The sequence below is a fragment of the Haliotis rufescens genome, unplaced genomic scaffold (assembly GCF_023055435.1).
Source record: "Haliotis rufescens isolate VD_foot unplaced genomic scaffold, xgHalRufe1.0.p SCAF_12, whole genome shotgun sequence".
NCBI lineage: Eukaryota > Metazoa > Mollusca > Gastropoda > Lepetellida > Haliotidae > Haliotis > Haliotis rufescens.
The window spans coordinates 11,315,664-11,336,860 of record NW_025963802.1 but is presented as its reverse complement, the minus strand read 5'-3'; the positions used below and the strand labels follow the sequence as shown (position 1 = coordinate 11,336,860).

Below are 21,197 nucleotides of genomic sequence, written 5' to 3'. Positions count from 1 at the left end.
CAAGATCGCTTTGTTACTGCTGCGGAAACTGCTCGACAGACCATGGGGACACACCAGCGACACATTAGTGCGGACACCGTGCGTCGACGATTTACGAGCAGACATCTCCACTGTCACAGGCCACACCGAGGACCCATTCTGACACCACGTCATCGCCGGGAGCGTCTTCAGTGGGCAACACAGCACCAGCATTGACGCCACCACTAGTGGAGCAGAGACCTTTTCTCAGACGAAAGCCGTTACTGTATCTCAACATCAGATGGCAGAGAAAGAGATAGACTCGCGACGCCGTGGAAAACGTAATTCGGATGCTTCTGTTGTTGAGAGAGACTCGTGGGGTGGTCCGGGCATCATGGTGTGGGGTGGAATTGGTCTTGCACAGAGGGTCGACCCTGTGGTCTTCCAGCACATTGGTCCAAGGATAGGCAATGGTGTCACAACTGCTCGGTACATTGATCAAGTCTTGAGACCACACGCCATACTTCATTTGGCACGAACCGCCTCCGGAGTGCAGTGGCAGAGCGTCCGCTAGGAGAGCGGAAGGTCAGGGGTTCGATCCCAGGCCGTGTCATACCAAAAGACGATAAAAGATGGTACTTGTTGTTAAACTGTCTGGTGCTCGGCATAAAGGGGCTAAAACAAGGAATGGTCGGTTCGGAGTCGGTATACTGTGTCTGAGTGGGGTATTCATGTTAAACTGCGGCATGGTATCTCCGTGAGCTAGCACTATAAATCGGCATCAGTCCGGACTAGTACAAGCAGCCACACAAACACACACACGTACATGCACGTCGCTATATAAGTGCAATAATCTTGGACGCGACGTTAAACGCCATTTTACTTCACCTCACCTCAATTGGCACGTCACCGCAACAACGTGTTTCAGCATTATAACCCCCGTGTCCACACTGCAAGAGCAACAAGAGACTTCCTCCAGCAGAATGGCATCAGACCCATGCAGTGTCTTGCCCTCAGTCCCGATTTAAATCCCATTGAGCACCTGCGGGACGAGATTCAAAGACGGCTGAATGACGTCCGACCAAGGCCGACAACTGCAGCTCAACTGCGTCAGGCGTTCCTCAGAGTGTAGGCTCAAGTGCCTATGGCCTTCATCAACCGCCTCATCCATTCCATGTATCGACGTTACACGACAGTCATCAATGTACATGACGGACACACGAGATACTGTCTTTTGATGCCATTTTCCCAGAGATATATTCCCAATATGTCTCAAAGTATGTTTACAGTGTTTGAGTGAGTGTGAGTTAATGCTTTACGTCACATCGGCAATATTTCAGCCATATCGTGACGAGTACAGTGTTTGAACAAATAAAGTTTCTCATATATCTATCCATGGTGACGTTTCTTTTGCTTTTCAGTATATATGTATCTGTTTGTGATTTGCATTATGTTCAAATGTACTCGTCCCGTTTCAATATAACAAAGCTTTTGTCTGGTTCGCTGTATACCCACAAGCGTATAATATGGGTGTGTACAAACATGAAACAAAACAACTTGCCTCCCTTTTGAAATGTTGTGAAACTTACATCTGATGACAGGCATTTGACAAAGTTGTTCGTGTATTTGGGTCAACAACTCGGGGTGAATGAAGTCGGGTTATCTATCCAGTTATTCTCTCTAAAATACGTGAGACGGCAGTCGTGTACCGGTCTCCTGTGTGTTCAACATGGCAGCAGTTCCCGTCTTGAAGTTTAGTAATGGAAAGTCTATGCCAGTGTTTGGTCTGGGGACTTGGCAGGTAAGAATATAACATATGGGTTTGTGTGTGAGAACAGAGACAGAAGTGATTGAACGGAAGAGAGTAAAATATTGCAACGTCATATGTGATATGTAGCTAGATTATGTTTTCTTATGTGAGTGAATGTAAAATTGAATAAAAATAATACTACATTATATTTACAAGAATGAATAAGAATATATAAAAAATAATTATCTGTGAACAATGCTAGAACTTAATATGCATAAAAAATATATATCGAGTTTAGAGTGGACATGGGGTTCGTGTCATTGTCTACATTTTCACCTATGTGGCGACGACTTTCGTGTCTCGAAACAGCTTCAATAGAGTGTTCCTTAACAAAAAGTAACAATGGACGTTAATCTCGTGACTTACATGCATGCATTGCGTTTTGTGTCCGTCTACTGGAGGCCGCCATTGTGCAGTTCTGGGTCAATGAGCCAGCGCAGCATACTAAGTCAAGCACCTTCAAGCAGTGCGCATATAGAAATAGTGCCCAATTTAGAGACTGTCTCGTAATTATTATATTAATTATAGTATGTATTATGTTTCGTCGGTGTATACGTACATGTATATTTTATGACTGGATGTTGGCAGAGAGAGAGAGAGAGAGAGAGAGAGAGAGAGAGAGAGAGAGAGAGAGAGAGAGAGAGAGAGCACGAACAATACATACTAGCAGCAGAAGTTAGTAACACCACAACGACACTTTCGATACTTCCATCATGATCAGAGAGAGAGGGAGAGAGGGGGTATTTGACTTTACGGATTACAGTCGCGAATATATAGTTGCATCAGTAGTGTTGATGTCAGAAATAGCAATACTTGGTTTGTAAATACTTTATAATTCATTGTGAAATAGGCATACAATATACGAGAACGCGCTATCGGACGTCCCCAGTTTGTCACCAAGACATGGCTAGTGAATTTGTCGCCAGGCGTGACTGACATTTCAATGGAAAATATTTGACAAGTTGTTGCAAGTCCTTACGCTCAACAACGGCGAAGCTGATGGGCCACCTGGTACAATACGTTTGTCATACTTTTGTGGTGGTTCTTAGACGTCCACACATATCGCTAATAACGCATGCACATGCATATCCGTCATGATCAGTGTACAGCAAAACCTCAGTCTACAACTTCGTGTGGATTTCCGATAAACTACCAAATGAAAACAAAATGACAACAGTCTTTGACATTAAATGACACCTTAACTGACTTGAAGATTCATAGAAATAAATACGTATTGTGTAGAATTTTTCACTTGACACTTATAGAGCGAGCTTTATTGGAAATGTTGCCAGCCCAATTCAGAAGTCACTGGGTTTTGGCTAGCGGGCAGGCAACTATTTCTAACACTGCTGTTGATTACTGTTGTTTAGCCGACAATGAAGATATACAAATATCCTGCGATTGAACCTATGATAGCCATAAAGAATACTGTGAATAACGTAGTCTGAGGTACCCTCTGAGGGGGACAACGGTTTTACGTTACTACAAACCCATTCGAAGGAACAGCCCCTACAGTCTTATTTACGAATTTATTCTACCTATTTAAAAGTCATTTATCTTCTACAAAACATGTTCATAAAACAACATTGACGGCAGATTCAACACAGTTAAGCAGGACATACTTGACTGGGATTCTCTCGTCAAAAGGGATACAGAATGGAGGATGCCCACCCTTCAAAAAATATTAACGTGTATACATGCTATGGGAAATACGACATCGTCACATTATGACATTATCAAATATGGACTGACATGTGGAATATGCTGTTAGCAGAGCCAGTACAACTCATGTTACACACACACACACACACACACACACACACACACACACACACACACACACACACACACACACACACACACACACACACACACACACACACACACACACACACACACACACACACACACGAAGCCCTAGTATACTACAGCTATAAGACAAATACACCGGACACCAGAGCTACTCACATACACCCCATATACACCGTACACTAATAGACCGGAGGCACATGCCATATACACCATACCTAATACACCGGAGGTACATGACTATACACCATACCTGATACACCAGAGGTACATGACATATACCATACCTAATACACCGGAGGTACATGCCATATACACACTATACCTGATACACCAGAGGTACATGACATATACACCATACCTAATACCGCGGAGGTACATGACATATACACCGTACCTTATACACCGGAGGTACATGGCATATACACTATACCTGATACACCAGAGGTACATGACATATACACCATACCCAAAACACCGGAGGTACATGACAAATACACCATACCTTATACACCGGAGGTACATGACATATACACTATACCTGATACACCGGAGGTACATGACATATACACCATACCTGATACACCAGAGGTACATGACATATACACCATACCTTATACACCGGAGGTACATGACATATACACTATACCTGATACACCAGAGGTACATGACATATACACCATACCTTATACACCGGAGGTACATGACACATACACTTTACCTGATACACCGGAGGTACATGACATATACACCATATCTAATACACCGGAGGTACATGACATATACACCATACCTTATACACCGGAGGTACATGACATATACACTATACCTGATACACCGGAGGTACATGACAAATACACCACACTAATGCACTGGAGGTACATGACATATACACCATACCTGAAACACCGGAGGTGCATGACATATACACCATACCTAATACACCGGAGGTACATGACATATACACCATACCTAATACATTGGGGGTACATGACATATACACCATACCTAATACCCCGCAGGTACATGCCATATACACCATACCTTATACACCGGAGGTACATGCCATCTACACGATACTAATATCCCTGAGGTTCATACGACATACACCATACCTCATATGTTCGGGGTACATGACATATACTCCATACCTAATACATTGGGGGTACATGACATATACACAATACCTAATACACCGGAGGTACATGACATATACACCATACCTAATACACCGTATGTACATGACATATACTCCATACCTAATACATTGGGGGTACATGACATATACACCATACCTTTTACACTGTATGTACATGCCACATACACCATACCTAATACACCGGAGGTACATGCCATATACACCATGCTCCATACAGTCGACCGGAGTTATATGATATATATGAAGATGAGAGATTTATGGCACATATGTCCTAGTAGACAAGATTTACATAACCTGTACACCATGCCCAGGAGACTAAAGTTCCACGATAAATACACCATGACCTAGTATCCCAGACACACACACACACACACACACACACACACACACACACACACACACACACACACACACACACACACACACACACACACACACACACACACACACACACACACACGAAGCCCTAGTATACTACAGCTATAAGACAAATACACCGGACACCAGAGCTACTCACATACACCCCATATACACCGTACACTAATAGACCGGAGGCACATGCCATATACACCATACCTAATACACCGGAGGTACATGACTATACACCATACCTGATACACCAGAGGTACATGACATATACCATACCTAATACACCGGAGGTACATGCCATATACACACTATACCTGATACACCAGAGGTACATGACATATACACCATACCTAATACCGCGGAGGTACATGACATATACACCGTACCTTATACACCGGAGGTACATGACATTTACACTATACCTGATACACCAGAGGTACATGACATATACACCATACCTAATACACCGGAGGTACATGACAAATACACCATACCTTATACACCGGAGGTACATGACATATACACTATACCTGATACACCAGAGGTACATGACATATACACCATACCTGATACACCAGAGGTACATGACATATACACCATACCTTATACACCGGAGGTAAATGACATATACACCATACCTTATACACCGGAGGTACATGACATATACACTATACCTGATACACCAGAGGTACATGACATATACACCATACCTAATACACCGGAGGTACATGACAAATACACCATACCTTATACACCGGAGGTACATGACATATACACTTTACCTGATACACCGGAGGTACATGACATATACACCATATCTAATACACCGGAGGTACATGACATATACACCATACCTTATACACCGGAGGTACATGACATATACACTATACCTGATACACCGGAGGTACATGACAAATACACCACACTAATGCACTGGAGGTACATGACATATACACCATACCTGAAACACCGGAGGTGCATGACATATACACCATACCTAATACACCGGAGGTACATGACATATACACCATACCTAATACATTGGGGGTACATGACATATACACCATACCTAATACCCCGCAGGTACATGACATATACACCATACCTAATACACCGGAAGTACATGCCATATACACCATACCTTATACACCGGAGGTACATGCCATCTACACGATACCTAATATCCCTGAGGTTCATACGACATACACCCTACCTCATATGTTCGGGGTACATGACATATACTCCATACCTAATACATTGGGGGTACATGACATATACACAATACCTAATACACCGGAGGTACATGACATATACACCATACCTAATACACCGTATGTACATGACATATACTCCATACCTAATACATTGGGGGTACATGACATATACACCATACCTTTTACACTGTATGTACATGCCACATACACCATACCTAATACACCGGAGGTACATGCCATATACACCATGCTCCATACAGTCGACCGGAGTTATATGATATATATGAAGATGAGAGATTTATGGCACATATGTCCTAGTAGACAAGATTTACATAACCTGTACACCATGCCCAGGAGACTAAAGTTCCACGATAAATACACCATGACCTAGTATCCCAGATGTACAGGACATATATACACCATGTTCTAGTAGGCCCGAGTTGCGCGACAAATTCACCATGACCTAATGCACCACAGGTACATGACATATACGGCTTAGGCGACTAACGGGATCGGGTGGTCAGGCTCGCTGAGTCGGTTGATACATGCCATCGTATCCCAACTGCGTGGATTGAGTCTCATGATATCAATCATTGGATTGTCTAGTCCAGATTTGATTATTTACAGACCGCCGTCACAGCTGGAATATTGATGAGTGTGGCGTTAAACAACAAACAAACAAACAAACAACATGACATATACACCGTGCGCAAGTAGACTGCAGTTAAATTGAGAAATAAACGATGAGTGGGAGTTGGTTATGGTACAATAAAACACTGCAGGGAGAATAAACAATGAGGGGTGCAGTGTTTTATTTTGCGATAATCAACGATCACGAGTCGTTTTTTTTTCTAAATGAGATATCAACATAATGTACAGCCTCTTTAAGGATGATGATAAAATGTACTAGCTTTAAAAATGCGTTCGCTCATCACGCTGAAGACCCGGGTTCGAATCCCGACATGGGTACAATGTGTGAAGCCCATTTCTGGTGTCCCCCGCCGTGATATTGCTGGAATATTGGTCAAAGCGGCGTAACACCAAACTCACTCACTCACTTTAAGGATGATGATAAAATGTACTAGCTTTAAAAATGTTTACCTGTATTTTAATAATGATGACTCCCTGAATAAAATCCGACCTCGGCAGTGTCGGACAAGTCTATGTTATGAACAGGTGGGTATGGTATTTGTATTTCCTGCATATTCTTGATTATCTGTGCCCTTTCTTCTAATACCGATTGTCAAAACTCTACCACTTTCGGATGCGATCGTTCGGGCACTGCGTTTACCCCAGCTAAATATACGGGGAACAACTCACTAGACACTTCCCTATCTAAATAATGTTTAGTTCTTCATTGTTCTTTGCGAGTCTTTTTAGTAGCTATCTTGCATTGACTTATACACCATTCGCCATAGGTGAGTTAAACGACATATACACCATGACCTATGTGATCGGAGTTTCATAGCATAATTATACGCCTTGCCCTATTAGACGGGTTAACCGACATGTACACCATGCGCTGGTAGACCGCAGTTAAATGACATATACACCGTGGGCAATTAGACGAGTTAAACGAGACATACACATTGCGCAAGGAGACCGTAGATAAATGACATATACATATTGCTAGGAGACCGTGGTTAAATTGCATATGCATGTACCCCATGCGATAGGAGACCGTGGTTAAATTGCATGTACCCCATGCACTAGGAGACCGTGGTTAAATTGAATATGCGTTTTTCTTTTCGGATTCAGAATTTGCTTAGTACGGGCTGTTATCTTGACTGGATTGACTTGTGTTGAGCGCAAATAGGCATCTGGTGATTACGCGGGGGAAGGAAAGCGGCGCAAACGAGACGACTGAGAGTTGGAGTATTGTTGCCCTACAAATGACACATACTCAATGCCCTAGTGAAAAATATACCTGCATATACCCGTTCGTATAACAAGGCCAGGCCAGAGTTACATTTCCAACTTAGTTGGTAATACAAAGCGTCATCCACAGCATACATCACAATGGTGAAATACAACAGTTCTCCAGCACAGTTTAAGATTTCAGGACAATAACGATACATTAGTGTTCCGTACGGCTGCCTGTCTGCACGTTACCACTTGAAGCACACGTTATTTAGGAGGAGGTATTCCCAAATGGTTCACGTAGGCGTGTGTCTCATAGGAATGTGCAAACAGTAAGAGACAAATCGCGCGTACGGAACAGAAACTATATTTTCTGCCCAGAACCCTCTGAACAGTACTGACCCCGTCGTGTTCGGGTTAGGAATTCGCTGTGTCATGGCGTATAGTCCATGAGCCAGACCGAATATGAGTATCAAAAAGCTGAACAGATCCAATGTGGATTTTCAGTTAGCATGATGTCTTAAGTGTTCAAAAAGCCCACCCGGACATTCAGGATCGGTAGCTTAATACCAATTTGGCGGCCATCTTTAAAAATGGCCGCCACGCCCATTCAGAAATATACTAACCACCGGAAAAACTGAAATAACTCGCCACCAAGATGACCTATGAACATGCAATATGGCTTATTTTGTTCGTAACAAACTTCTGCACCAGACAGTATATAATAACTTGACTTTTGATTTTATAATCTGTTCCAAAATTCGGAGTTTTTCAAACATATGGGTATGCGTTGATGCTTTTTTTCACAAAGTTCTTTCAAATGTCAAGCCTGCTTTTCACACCAGCAACGTATGTCCTAGATCACCTTGGGCAGCTCTCCAGGTGTGGATAAAATGTTTTGGGCAGTTATTTGACCCTTAAGTATAAGTGCAGACAATAAAATTTTGGTAATAATTTATTGCATTTGGCGCTTTCTGGAGTGGGTTATCACCACGAATCAGAGGAAATCAGTTAAACCATACCCAAAAAAGCCTAATCCGACCAAAGGACTTACCTTCCTGGCAAAGATTTCATGAAGCGGCCAAGATCAGGAACTTTGATGCAATTCTTGAACTCTGGGATAATGAATCAAACTCTGTACCAAATGTGCTGTATCATAGGCGCCGTAGAGACTAGCAAAAATACAAAAGGTGACTGCTGCCAGTTCAGCTGAAGGGGAGAAGCCTGGGAGGCCGTCGCTACGTCAGCAGGGGTCTTCCATGTCACGTGTATATGACAAAGTTTGTATCTTTTGTGAAAAAAATACAAAGTACTTAAAGAGTACACGCACCCGAGAACCATTGGTTCAAGCATTGGACCTCAGAGCTGATAAAACTATCCGTGATATAGCAACAGCCAAGTCGGACAGACGGATTCTAGCCATTACTTCACGCGACATTGTTGCAGCAGAGGCACATTATCACATTTCATGTTATAAACAGTACACGTGTGCCCCTAAGCCCTATGTGTCCGATCTCACTAGAACTCAAGCCGGGGATGACTATCAGCAGGCAGAAAAGGAAGCACTTCAAAGACTGTATGACTACATTCGCAGCAACGTATTTTCATCCCCACGCATAGTGTCTCTGCTTGACCTCACCTCAAAGCTTGTGTCTTGGTTAAGTGAACTGGGTGTAGAGGTCAAAGACTCAACAAAGAAAAATCTGCGCAGGAAGTTAGAATTGGTGTTTGGTGACACCTTGCGCTTCTTCCCAGTTGGCCGTAGGGTATACATTCGACCACACAATCTTTCAACTGATTCTATTGCCCGTGATTTTGTAAATCTCAAGGACAAATTGGAAGTTTTCACACAGGGAGAACAGTGTGAACAGTTGATTGAACGGGTAGCTCTTATTCTGCGTGATAACATTACAGATGGAATCACGGAGCAGGTCTGGCCACCAAAACCAGAAGAACTGACTGAAACGTACGTTGAACTTCCAGACTGTCTCCTGTTGTTCTTGAAAGTGCTCCTCGGTGGGAAGCAATCTGTGAACTCTGACCGGATAGACAGGCTGTCGTGGTCGTTAGCTCAGGATGTTGTTAATGCTGTGACGAATGCTCAGGTACTAACTCCCAAACACGTTCTACTCCCATCGGTGATCAAGACCCTTACGGGCAATGTTGAACTTATCCGGACATTGAATTGTCTAGGCCATTCTTGTTCATACACTCGGTTTGAGGAGATAGACACTGCCTTATGCATAGAGAAGATGAACTCTGGCAATGAAACTTTGCCTGCCTTTCCAGCTGGGATACACCCCGGCGTCCCAACTGTGCTTGCGTTTGACAATATAGACAGGCAGGAGGAAACCTTGAGTGGTGCAGGGACCTCACATCGTATTAATGGCATCATAGTTCAGCCAACATCTCTGACTTGTGCACCGTCCAGACTGGCTAGTATGGATAAGAAAGACAGGAGACGTACAGTAGAGCCTACTGAGCTGATGCTACCAGCTTATATCTCCTCTAGAAGGGAAGGTCGCCCACCATTGAAGTCTGCCAACCTTTCACAGCCTCTCGTAGATGCAACCGCGCGTGCAAAACAGCGTAATCTTCTTTAGATTATCACTCGCCTTCATGATCATGTGCAGCAAAATGTCTCCTCCTGGACAGGGTTCAACATCCAGGCCAGAGACCAAGTGACAGTTTCTGCTGATGTGGTAGGATACTTGCCAACTATAAATGCACCTGCCACTGCGCTTTCAACTGTTCAGGAGATCCTCCGCCAATCAGAGGCAGTTCGTCAGAGTCTGCAGCTGGAGAAAATTGCTGTTGTTATGGACCAAGCACTCTATGCTAAGGCGACCGAAGTGGCATGGAAACATTAACTTGAATTCGACAACATTGTACTAATGATGGGGAACTTCCACATAATCTGCAATTTGTTGTCCATCATTGGAAAGATGTTCCGTGATGCAGGACTTCGAGATCTTGCTGTTGAATCAGGAGTAGCCTGGGCATCGTTCACAGAATGGTTGGAGACAAATCATGAGGGAGACCTTCACCATCTGGATGAAGTGATCCGTCTAGTCGCTGATCTGCAAGATGATACGCGTGGAGCAACATTCGAATCTACCTTGAATAACGAATCCTGTCAGAGGATCCTCGACTTGTTTGCAGTTTTCTTGGATGGTCTACGTCATGAGAACGGTCAGTTGGCTGCTTACTGGATGCTGTACATTGATCTGGTAGAAATACTACTTGGTTTGATTCGTGCAGACCGAACCGGAGACTGGCATTTGCATCTGAGTAGCATCAGGGATTTGATACCCTGGTGTTTCGCAATGGACAAAACGAACTATGCACGATATCTCCTGGTTTACTATGCGCAGATGAGTGAACTGGATAGAACCTGCCCAGATCTACAACGGCACTTTCTTGATGGTGGATTATCGGTGCAATTTTATTGTCTGCACTTATACATACAGGTCAAATAACTGCCCCAAACATTTTATCCACACCTGGAGAGCTGCCCAAGGTGATCTAGGACATACATTTGCTGGTGTGTATAGCAGGCTTGACATTTGAAAGAACTTTGTGAAAAAAGCATCAACGCATACCCATATGTTTGAAAAACTCCGAATTTTGGAACAGATTATAAAATCAAAAGTCAAGTTATTATATACTGTCTGGTGCAGAAGTTTGTTACGAACAAAATAAGCCATATTGCATGTTCATAGGTCATCATGGTGGCGGGTTATTTCAGTTTTTCCGGTGGTTAGTATATTTCTGAATGGGCGTGGCGGCCATTTTAAAGATGGCCGCCAAAAGTGTATTAAGCTACCGATCCTGAATGTCCGGGTGGGCTTTTTGGACACTTAAGACATCATGCTAACTGAAAATCCACATCGGATCTGTGCAGCTTTTTGATACTCAAACCTGAAATTTTGAGGTCTGGCTCATGGACTAGTATTGGTGCCCGCTGGCTAGAGGCTTTACTCAGACTTGATTATTTATTGGCCTTTGAGTTTTATTGATTGTCGATGGGTCGGACAACCAATGTTGAGGTTGAGTGTCTTCCTCAACCGTAAGGTATCACCGACTGTAGGATCCCCCTACCCCTTCTGTTCGCATTTTGGGTGCATTCTTACCACTCGGAGCAGTGGTTTCGTTTCATGGCTGTAAAATGTACTGTTTCCCCTTCCACTCAGGGATTTGCTTTTTACCGAGCATGAAAAGTTTCCATGTATTGACCTGCTTTAGATAACATTGAAATTGGGGTTTACAGGAAACTATTTACAGTAAGACTACGTACACCTGATGTTGCAGAGATGTTAAAAAAATTTTTTTTTAAAGATTATAAAAAATTGTCACTTTGGATATTCACGTGTTGAGACTTGCATAACTTTGGTTTTCCTCCCACATTAAGGTGACACGCCGTTATATAACTGGAATACTGTTGAAAGCAGCGTACGTTAAACCCAAATCTCTCACTGACTCACTTAAGAAAACATTTTAAATTTTCCAGTTCACCCCTGTATGAACAGACCACACAATGGTAATAACTTACGTTTTTAGACAGAAGCAGGCATATATATATATATATATATATATATATATATATATGTATCTGCTAATGATCATAATTTTGCATTATCGGTGTGTACACACATGAAACAATATGCTGCCCTATTGAAATGTTGTGAAACATACGCCTGATGACAGGCATGTGACAAAGTTGTTCGTGTATTTGGGTCAACAACTCGGGGTGAATGAAGTCGGGTTATCTATCCAGTTATTCTCTCTCAAATACGTGAGACGTCAGTCGTGTACCGGTCTTCTGGGTGTTCAACATGGCAGCAGTTCCCGTCTTGAAGTTTAGTAATGGAAAGTCTATGCCAGTGTTTGGTCTGGGTACTTGGCAGGTAAGAATATAACATATGGGTTTGGGAACAGAGATAGAAGTACATAAATGGAAGAGAGTAAAATATTGCAACGTCATGATGTGATATGTGGCTTAAATACAAACTTGCATTATGATTTTCATATGTGAATGTAAAATTGATTGTATCATAATACTACATTATATTTACAAGAATATAAAGGTTTTTAGAAACATTAGTAACATCTGTGAACAATGCAAGTACTTAATATGCATAACATATATGGATCGAGTTTAGAGTGAACATGCATGAAGCAGATTACATAGATTTTATTGCGAGACCGTACGTATAATATTATGGAAAAGGGCAACGTTTATCGACCTTGTTTTGTTTGTTTTTGGTTGTTTAACGTCGCAATCAGCAATATTCCAGCAATGCGACTGCGGTCTGTAAATAATCGAGCCTGGACCAGACAATCCAGTGATTGATATTATGAGTATCAATCCACGCAATGGTGTACGATGACATGCATCAACCAAGTCAGAGAGCCTGACCACCCGATCCCGTTAGTCGCCTCTTACGACAAGCATAATCACCTTTTACGGCAAGCATGGGTTGCTGAAGACCTTTTCTAACCCGGATCTTCACTGGTCTTATCGACTTTATCGACTTTTACATGGGACTACCTTACTGTCAAATGAAATAGACTATCAGTTGATCCTGTCAATTTACAATCATCATTCTATGATATGTAAAATAATCCACCAATATTCTGCATTAAAACAGGGCAACTGGATAGGGTAGTGGGTACAGCGTTCGCTCGTCACACGGAAGATCCGGGTTCTATTGCCCTCATAGGTGAAATGTGTCAAGTTCATTTTATGGTGTCTCCCGCCGTATTATTGCTGGAATGTTGCTGAAAGCGCAATAAAACCACACTCTCTCACTCTGCATTGATTATAACTGACAATGCTATTTCCATTATAATTATGGAATGAAATACCTGATAAAAACAGTCCGTTTTACGAGTTGGGTAATACCATAAGCATGTGGTTATGACGATTCACGATCAGATAATTATTATACCAGTGCTCGCGTTTCCTGCCCCAGACGTTTATTCATAAGTATGAAAAAATAATACACAGTTCATTTTAATTATTCCGTAAATATATAGGATGCGTAAGCTTTCTTTGTTTCCGTATGTTTGTTCTATTCAGTCGTTGAATCCCATGTGACTCATTCAAACTGATAAGAACTAGCTGAATAAGTTATATGATGGGTTTGAATCCAGTATGAATCCAGAGCGTGAGCTATAATAAGATTAATTTTTAATCCCAGAAATAATGATATCTTAATTAAATCATGCAAAGTATCTACAAAATGAAATGTGAAATTCTAAGGGAGCCCAGAACAATGTTTAATACAACCTCCACCTGGGGCAATCTGTTACACTTAAGATTGAGGTGGAAAGGTAAAATGGTGCTTAACGTCGCTATCAAAATTATTTTCACTTATTTTGCATGCATGTGTGTGTGTGTGTGTGTGTGTGTGTGTGTGTGTGTCTGCTTGTACAAGTCCGAACTAATGTTGGTATTATAGTGTTAGCCTCCTGACATACCATGCCGCAGTTTAACATGGATACCGCATGATACTGCGCGTCACCGGGGTACCAACAAGTACCATCTTTTAAAGCTTTTTGGTATGACGCGGTCGGGGATCGAAACCCCGACCTTCCGCTCTCAGGGCGACGCTCTACCACTAGACCACGATGTCGGTCACTAAAGATTTAAAGTGAATCTGTTTGAATTATTATTAATACTTTCTGGTTTTCATCAATACAAAGGGTATTTGAAAATACAATATATTCAACCTTTGCAGTGAATAGGTGAGATATAAATTACGGTCGCATCTACAATATATCAGCCACGTGTGTGTCACCTTCTTATCACGATGAGACCACTAGGTCACCGTACACTGACACTGGGTTATACACGCTACTAAATATACATTGACCTCGTCAGCTAGAGACTCGTGATAAATTATCCTGTTCTCAAGTTTTTGGTATCTCTTCAGGACAGTATTTTTCATTCACAGTGAACTGCCGGGCAAAAGACAGTGTACACCCATGTTTGATGCTGACTAAAAATGAAACAAACAATAACAGCGAAAAAACACATTTAATTATTCATAAGAAATCTCTGCCAAAGACATAGTCGATTGTACGATTCCGACAATATCGATCATGAGCATGTGTTTATGAATCACTATCAAGTAGTGATGTCTCGAGGTGTTCGCGAAATCGTTATTCGACGTGAACCTAGTGAACGAATTGATTTTTTTCGGCGGAAATCATAAGATATTTTGTACGTTAAGTTTGGAGTGTTTCAAAGACAATTAGCAGCCATTTTTCGGTGTATTACTTTTTGATGACGTTGTATACTTTCTTTTGCTGGGCGGTTAAGTTGGGGCTGGTAAATTATCTCTTTTTCAGTGTGAGTGAGTTTGTTTTAACGCCGCTTAGAGCAATATTCCAGCAATATCACAGCTGGGGATACCAGAAATGGGTTTCACACGTTGTACCAATGTCGGGGATCGAACCAGGGTCTTCAGCGTGACGAGCGAACGCTTTAAACACTAGGCTACCAAACCGCCCCATCTCTTTTTCAAAACTCAGAAGCACAATTATTTTGTTCAAGCTTCTTATCATAAAAGTATTTTTTTCGATAAAATCCAGAAACAGTACACCTATAGTACACGTAAACAGAAAATAAATTCTGTAAATAGTGACTGATATCATGAGCGTCGATCCACGAATAAGGATTCGATGACATGCGTCAGTGAGCCTGACCGACCGATCCTGTTGGTCGCTTCTTACGACGAGCATAGTCGCTTTTTATGCAAGCAAACAGAGCATAAGAGTATATTTTTATATAATAATCTTTACCAACGTAAGTCAGAATAAACTTGACATCAAGCCACTGCTATTATTATATAGGCACCGTTCCTTGATCGTATTAAAACTTTAAATATCGAATTGTATACACCTATTTCTCTATCAATGTAGTCTCCGAAAGGCGAAGTAGCGGAGGCTGTTAAAGCAGCCATTGCCTGCGGGTACCGCCATATTGACTGCGCGTGGGCCTACGGCAATGAAGCGGAAGTGGGCCAAGCTATCAAGGCCAAGATAGACGACGGGACAGTCAAGCGTGAAGACCTCTTCATAACCACAAAAGTGAGTTATTTACTTCATTGAATCTCCTGGCAAAGGTACAATAACTAAATATCACTGTTACATGTATATCGATCGTTGAGGTTAATATCAAGGCCTTAAGGTCAACAACAACAGATATTCATTACTTTTCAACCAAAACATTCGTAAATATACCATAGTCAGAACTCAATATTACCCAAAAAAAGGTAAAATGTCACAATATATTTACAAATATTTTTAGATGAAAGTAGATGTCCCGTGCTGTTGCCGTTGTGTTGGTATGGAGGACAAACCGGCCACATATTCTAAGTTATCCTGCCCACATAAAGTCAATTTGTCACAAATGTCAAAATCTTAACTAAAACCGTGTTCGTACCACGTCGAGCAAGCTGTAGAATAGTGTGTCAAGGGGTGGACGTTGTCAGTGTGGAATACTTGTCCATGTTTCGAAACAAGCAACAGAAACATCCCAGTTCGTCGACCCTATATTTGTGCTCGTTTCCCACTTCAGTGGTTGACATTATATTACTGAATACTTTTCAAAATTTATCTCATTGTTTACACAAAAATGTACAAGTAAACCCAAGCACATTCCAGCAGACATGAAATGTACGTATCTAACTCAGGGGGTACCTCATCTGTCCCCAGTTATGGAATACATTCCATCGTCCGGACCTTGTCGAAGGTGCAATGAAGGACTCTTTGGAGCGATTGGGACTGTCCTACGTTGATCTGTACCTAATGCACTGGCCAGTTGCCTTCAAGGTAACAAGAACGGTTACTATCATGTCTCTTCATATCATCTGTTTCCTCGAACCTTTATATATGGGAAGAAGATGTGCCATTTCTATGTCCAAAAACTATTGTATATGTAGTGCTCTCATGCACGATGTATAAACTTTCAATATTTATATTACATTTTGTGTGTGTGTGTATTGTTTAATGTTATGTAGGAGGACACTGGTGAAAGCATGCCCAAGGATGCTGACGGCATCCTCATCTTGTCAGATGCTGACTACCTCGATACATGGAAGGTGAGTAACAGCAACAGGCGTCTGATAGACATGTAAGCATACCTGGTAATGTATAGTAAGTGACAGTGGAGTCAAGGCCTTAATACAAGACAGTTTGTACATGTATGTCCTGATACTTGTATACTGAATTACATTTCATGCGACCCGTGAACTTCCGGGTAGGAATAGGTCTTCAGCAACCCATGCTTACCGTAAAGGGCGAATATGCTTGTCGTAAGAGGCTACTAAAGGCACCGGGTGGTCCGGCTCGCTCACGTGGTTAATGACATGCCATCGTATCCCAATAGCGTGGATTGATGTTCATGATTTCAATCTCTGGATTGTCTGGTCCAGACTCGATTATAAAGTGCGGCGTTAAACAAACAAACATTTCAAGCGACATTAAAACACAATTATTCTCTAGCTCATGAAATGTTACATTGTATTATATAATGAAATGTGTGTTCCTCCAGGAAATGGAATTGCTTGTAGAGAAAGGGTTCACCAAGTCTATTGGCGTATCCAACTTCAACTCAGAACAACTACAACGGCTTCTACAAACAGAAGGGTTGAAATATGCGCCAGTGACCAACCAGGTAAAAATGACATCATACATCAAGACAAAATGACATTGTATATCTCAGAATAGAGGTATATATTATTACACGTGTATGCTTTGATGCGTTGTAACACTGATTTTCACATACATGCACGTGGTTATTATTGACAGGTCGAAGTCAATCCCTACATCCTGAACAACAAACTGATATCATTCTGTAGAGAGAAAGGGATAGCTATCACAGCCTACTCGCCACTCGGAAGTTCTGACCACCCGGCGTTTAGGTAAGTCACTCACTTCATGTAACTGACATCATATTCCTTGTCAGCAACATTCTTGAACATTCTAACAACAAAACAACCAAAGATAGATCACATAGGTTGTCAAGGAACAAAATCCCTTAATTGGACCTTTAAACATTCAAATACTGCCACGACCTTATTCTATTTGCACGTTGTTGTTTTTTATTCCCATTGTAAAACTTACTATTGGACATAGCAAGACATTTTGTGACGTTCATTTGGGGTCTAACACATTCGAAAGTGACTGGCATCATACGCCGAAAGTCCGTGTTTTCTAAGGTACAGCTGTATGATCATGAAAAGGGTTTAGGAGAATCGTACACTACACAGTCCAAACCCTGTACGCTTGGTACACAGTGGCAAATTTGTATACAAGATTCTGCTCGATTTGGTTTGGTTTGGTTTGTTGTTTAACGCCGCACTCAGCAATATTCCAGCTATATGACGGCGGTCTGTAAAATAATTGAATCTTGACCAGACAATCCAGTGATTGACCTCATGAGCATCGATCCACGCAATTCGGATCGATGACATGCATCAACAAAGTCAGCGAGCCTGACCACCCGATCCCGTTAGTATATAAAAGGGAATGTTATACTTTCTATGAGTAAAGTGGAAGTACGTCTTGTCATAGTCTTGCGGAGGACGTTTTATTATTCTCACGCTTAGATCCAAATATGAAACAGATAATGTGGCGTCGCTGTTTTTTTATTTCAAGTTTAAAGTGATTGTCTTTAAATCACGATGATAATGAAGAAAACCCCAAAGTAGGCCAGTCGGGGAGAGGGAAGCAACCCAATTACATAGGACTGTTAAACACGGTTTTGCGATCACTACTGTGTCGGTATTAGGAACGCATATCAAACTACACATGGACAGTTTTGTGTTAATAATGTTTTCTGTTCAAATCTGTCTCATTTGTTTTTACGAGTTAGGTAGGCTTTCTATTTAATCAAAATGTATTTTGTGATAAGATTACACTTTGTTTCAGATCGGATGCTGCTTTCCGACGATTATTTGATGAGCCATCTCTTCAAGAATTAGGCAAGAAATACGGGAAGACTGTAGCTCAGGTATACTGAAAAATTAGTACTGCCGTGGTATTGCTGGAACGTTGCTAAAAGCAGCGTAAAAACATACTTACTTGCATAGATCGACACTCTTTATCTTTGTTACCTCGTACATATCTTAATATCGCCGTGAAAAACCGAATTAGAACTGGTCTTCAGCAACGCATGCTTGCCGTAAGAGGAGACTAACTGGATCGGGTGGTCAGACTCGCTGATGCATGTCATCGTACCCTAATTGGGTAGATCGCTGCTCAAGATGTCAATCACTGGAGTTTCTGGTTCAGATTCGATTATTTACAGACTGCCGTTGCATAAGTGGCATATTGCTGAGTGCGGCATATACAAAAATGTATGCCACTGCAAACTTCAATCTTATATACCTAGGTTGTCCTCCGTTGGGGGCTACAGAGGGATACCATTGTCATCCCCAAGAGCGTGACGCCATCCAGAATCAAAGAAAATTTCCAGGTTAGTAATATCGCGTTATTTGTGTGACACTGAGGCGATTGAGAAAGGTGTGAGCAGTCATAGCAGTCAGAACTAAAGTATCGCACATACTAAAGAAAGACCTTTGCCTTGATGTTTAATATGATGTTGGCTGATTCAGCTGGCCATCATAATGCGACGTGCATTTTCTCTAAGAATGTATCCATTCCATCAACACAGTACAATCCGAAAACGAGTGTCTCTGAACTATTCTAGACAGATCATGTGAACAGGGATTATGTCATATTTACTTCTATATTTAACAGGTTTTCGATTTTCAACTGACAGAGGAGGAGATGAACGTGGTATCTGCACTGGACAGGAATTTCCGAGCTTGCGCATTTGACGTGTGAGTATACTATGTAACAAACACAATCTGTGTTTCCAATTTGCCGACATTCATAATTGAAATGAACATAACTATTTTTACACTTCTTTTCTTTTTACAGAACTTCGAAAAGCCAATATTATCCGTTTCACATTGAGTTTTGAATCAACGTGAACTGCAAAGATGGAAAAACCTTGAACGAGAAATCTGTGTATGTGACAAATAAAGCACTCTGAACTAATCTGATTAAAAGCCCACTGGAGTCCGTGTTATAATTCATCACACTTAGATTACGTTTACTACTTGTTAATTAATCCCTGTGAAGAGCCGATGACATTCATCAACCAAGTCAGCGAGCCCACCCGAACCCGTTTGTCGCGTCTTACGACATGTATGGGTTGCTTTTCAGCCCCATGTCAACCGGGTATCGGCAGGTGAAGGATCTTCTGTCACATAGCGTCCCCGTGGCCGGCTACTGACTAGGAGCTATGGATCGGGTCGGACTGCTATCTTTTACGTGTCATGGTTGTCACTGGCTACCGAGTATCGCGATCGGGTGTAGGAATTCCCCTAGGTGAAAGCGTCCTGGGGGCTCGCTGTAACGAGGTGTTTGCTTACTGCGTTTCGGCAGGATTATTTATAATAATAATAATAATAATAATAATAATATAGTTTATTAATGTGTCATGTGTACATAATAAACCTGGCCATTACTGGCCTAAAATACACCTAAAATACATAAATAAAACATTATAACTAACAATTTCTTCATATGTATACAGCAAACCCCTGAAAAATGAAAAATATTGAATGGTTTATGAGTTATGCTCCGGAAACGAACCCTACCATCACAGAACCTAAGTCCATCTTGTTGCCATGGAAACGTAAAAAATAAAAATTTCTAAAATTTCTAAATAGCAAAAGGCACCAGTTCAGCATGTACCTGACAGACCTGCAAAGTTTGATGAAAAAATATTGAACGGTTTATGAGTTATGCTCCGGAAACGAAACGTGACGGACAGACGTACGGACGGACGGACGGACGGAGCCCGTTTCTATATCATACACATATTTATAAACATGTTAATGGTTACATCGATAAACGCTAATGAACTGTATAACGTATCCGATATTTCCTGTAATAGAGCGCTGGGTCTCTAATACAGCCAGGTCTCTCATACACG

The 21,197-nt window shown here is 41.7% G+C and overlaps 1 protein-coding gene across 3 annotated transcripts; it reads left to right on the top strand.

Moving 5' to 3' along the window:
• The first annotated feature begins 1,505 nt into the window (after positions 1–1,505).
• Positions 1,506–20,268, top strand: LOC124143409 (1,5-anhydro-D-fructose reductase-like). 3 transcript variants are annotated; one of them, XM_046512385.2, is made up of 10 exons: positions 1,506–1,759; positions 16,109–16,276; positions 16,904–17,020; positions 17,209–17,289; positions 17,742–17,864; positions 17,999–18,111; positions 19,121–19,202; positions 19,584–19,667; positions 19,952–20,034; positions 20,135–20,268. In XM_046512385.2, exons 1-10 carry the CDS (start codon positions 1,688–1,690, stop codon positions 20,175–20,177), a joined length of 966 nt encoding a protein of 321 aa, XP_046368341.1. In that variant the 5' UTR covers positions 1,506–1,687; the 3' UTR covers positions 20,178–20,268. The 3 variants fall into 3 exon arrangements, with proteins under 3 accessions (XP_046368341.1, XP_048249311.1, XP_046368340.1); XM_046512384.2 differs by lacking the exon at positions 1,506–1,759 and adding an exon at positions 12,911–13,086; XM_048393354.1 differs by lacking the exons at positions 1,506–1,759; positions 17,209–17,289 and adding an exon at positions 12,908–13,086.
• The last annotated feature ends 929 nt before the right edge of the window (positions 20,269–21,197 follow it).

Coding starts and splice junctions, on each gene's coding strand:
- LOC124143409 (XM_046512385.2), top strand. CDS start 1,688: ATGGCAGCAGTTCCCGTCTTGAAGTTTAGTAATGGAAAGTCTATGCCA. Junction 1,760..16,108: donor TTGGTCTGGGGACTTGGCAG/GTAAGAATATAA, acceptor CTATCAATGTAG/TCTCCGAAAGGCGAAGTAGC. Junction 20,035..20,134: donor CGAGCTTGCGCATTTGACGT/GTGAGTATACTA, acceptor TTCTTTTTACAG/AACTTCGAAAAGCCAATATT.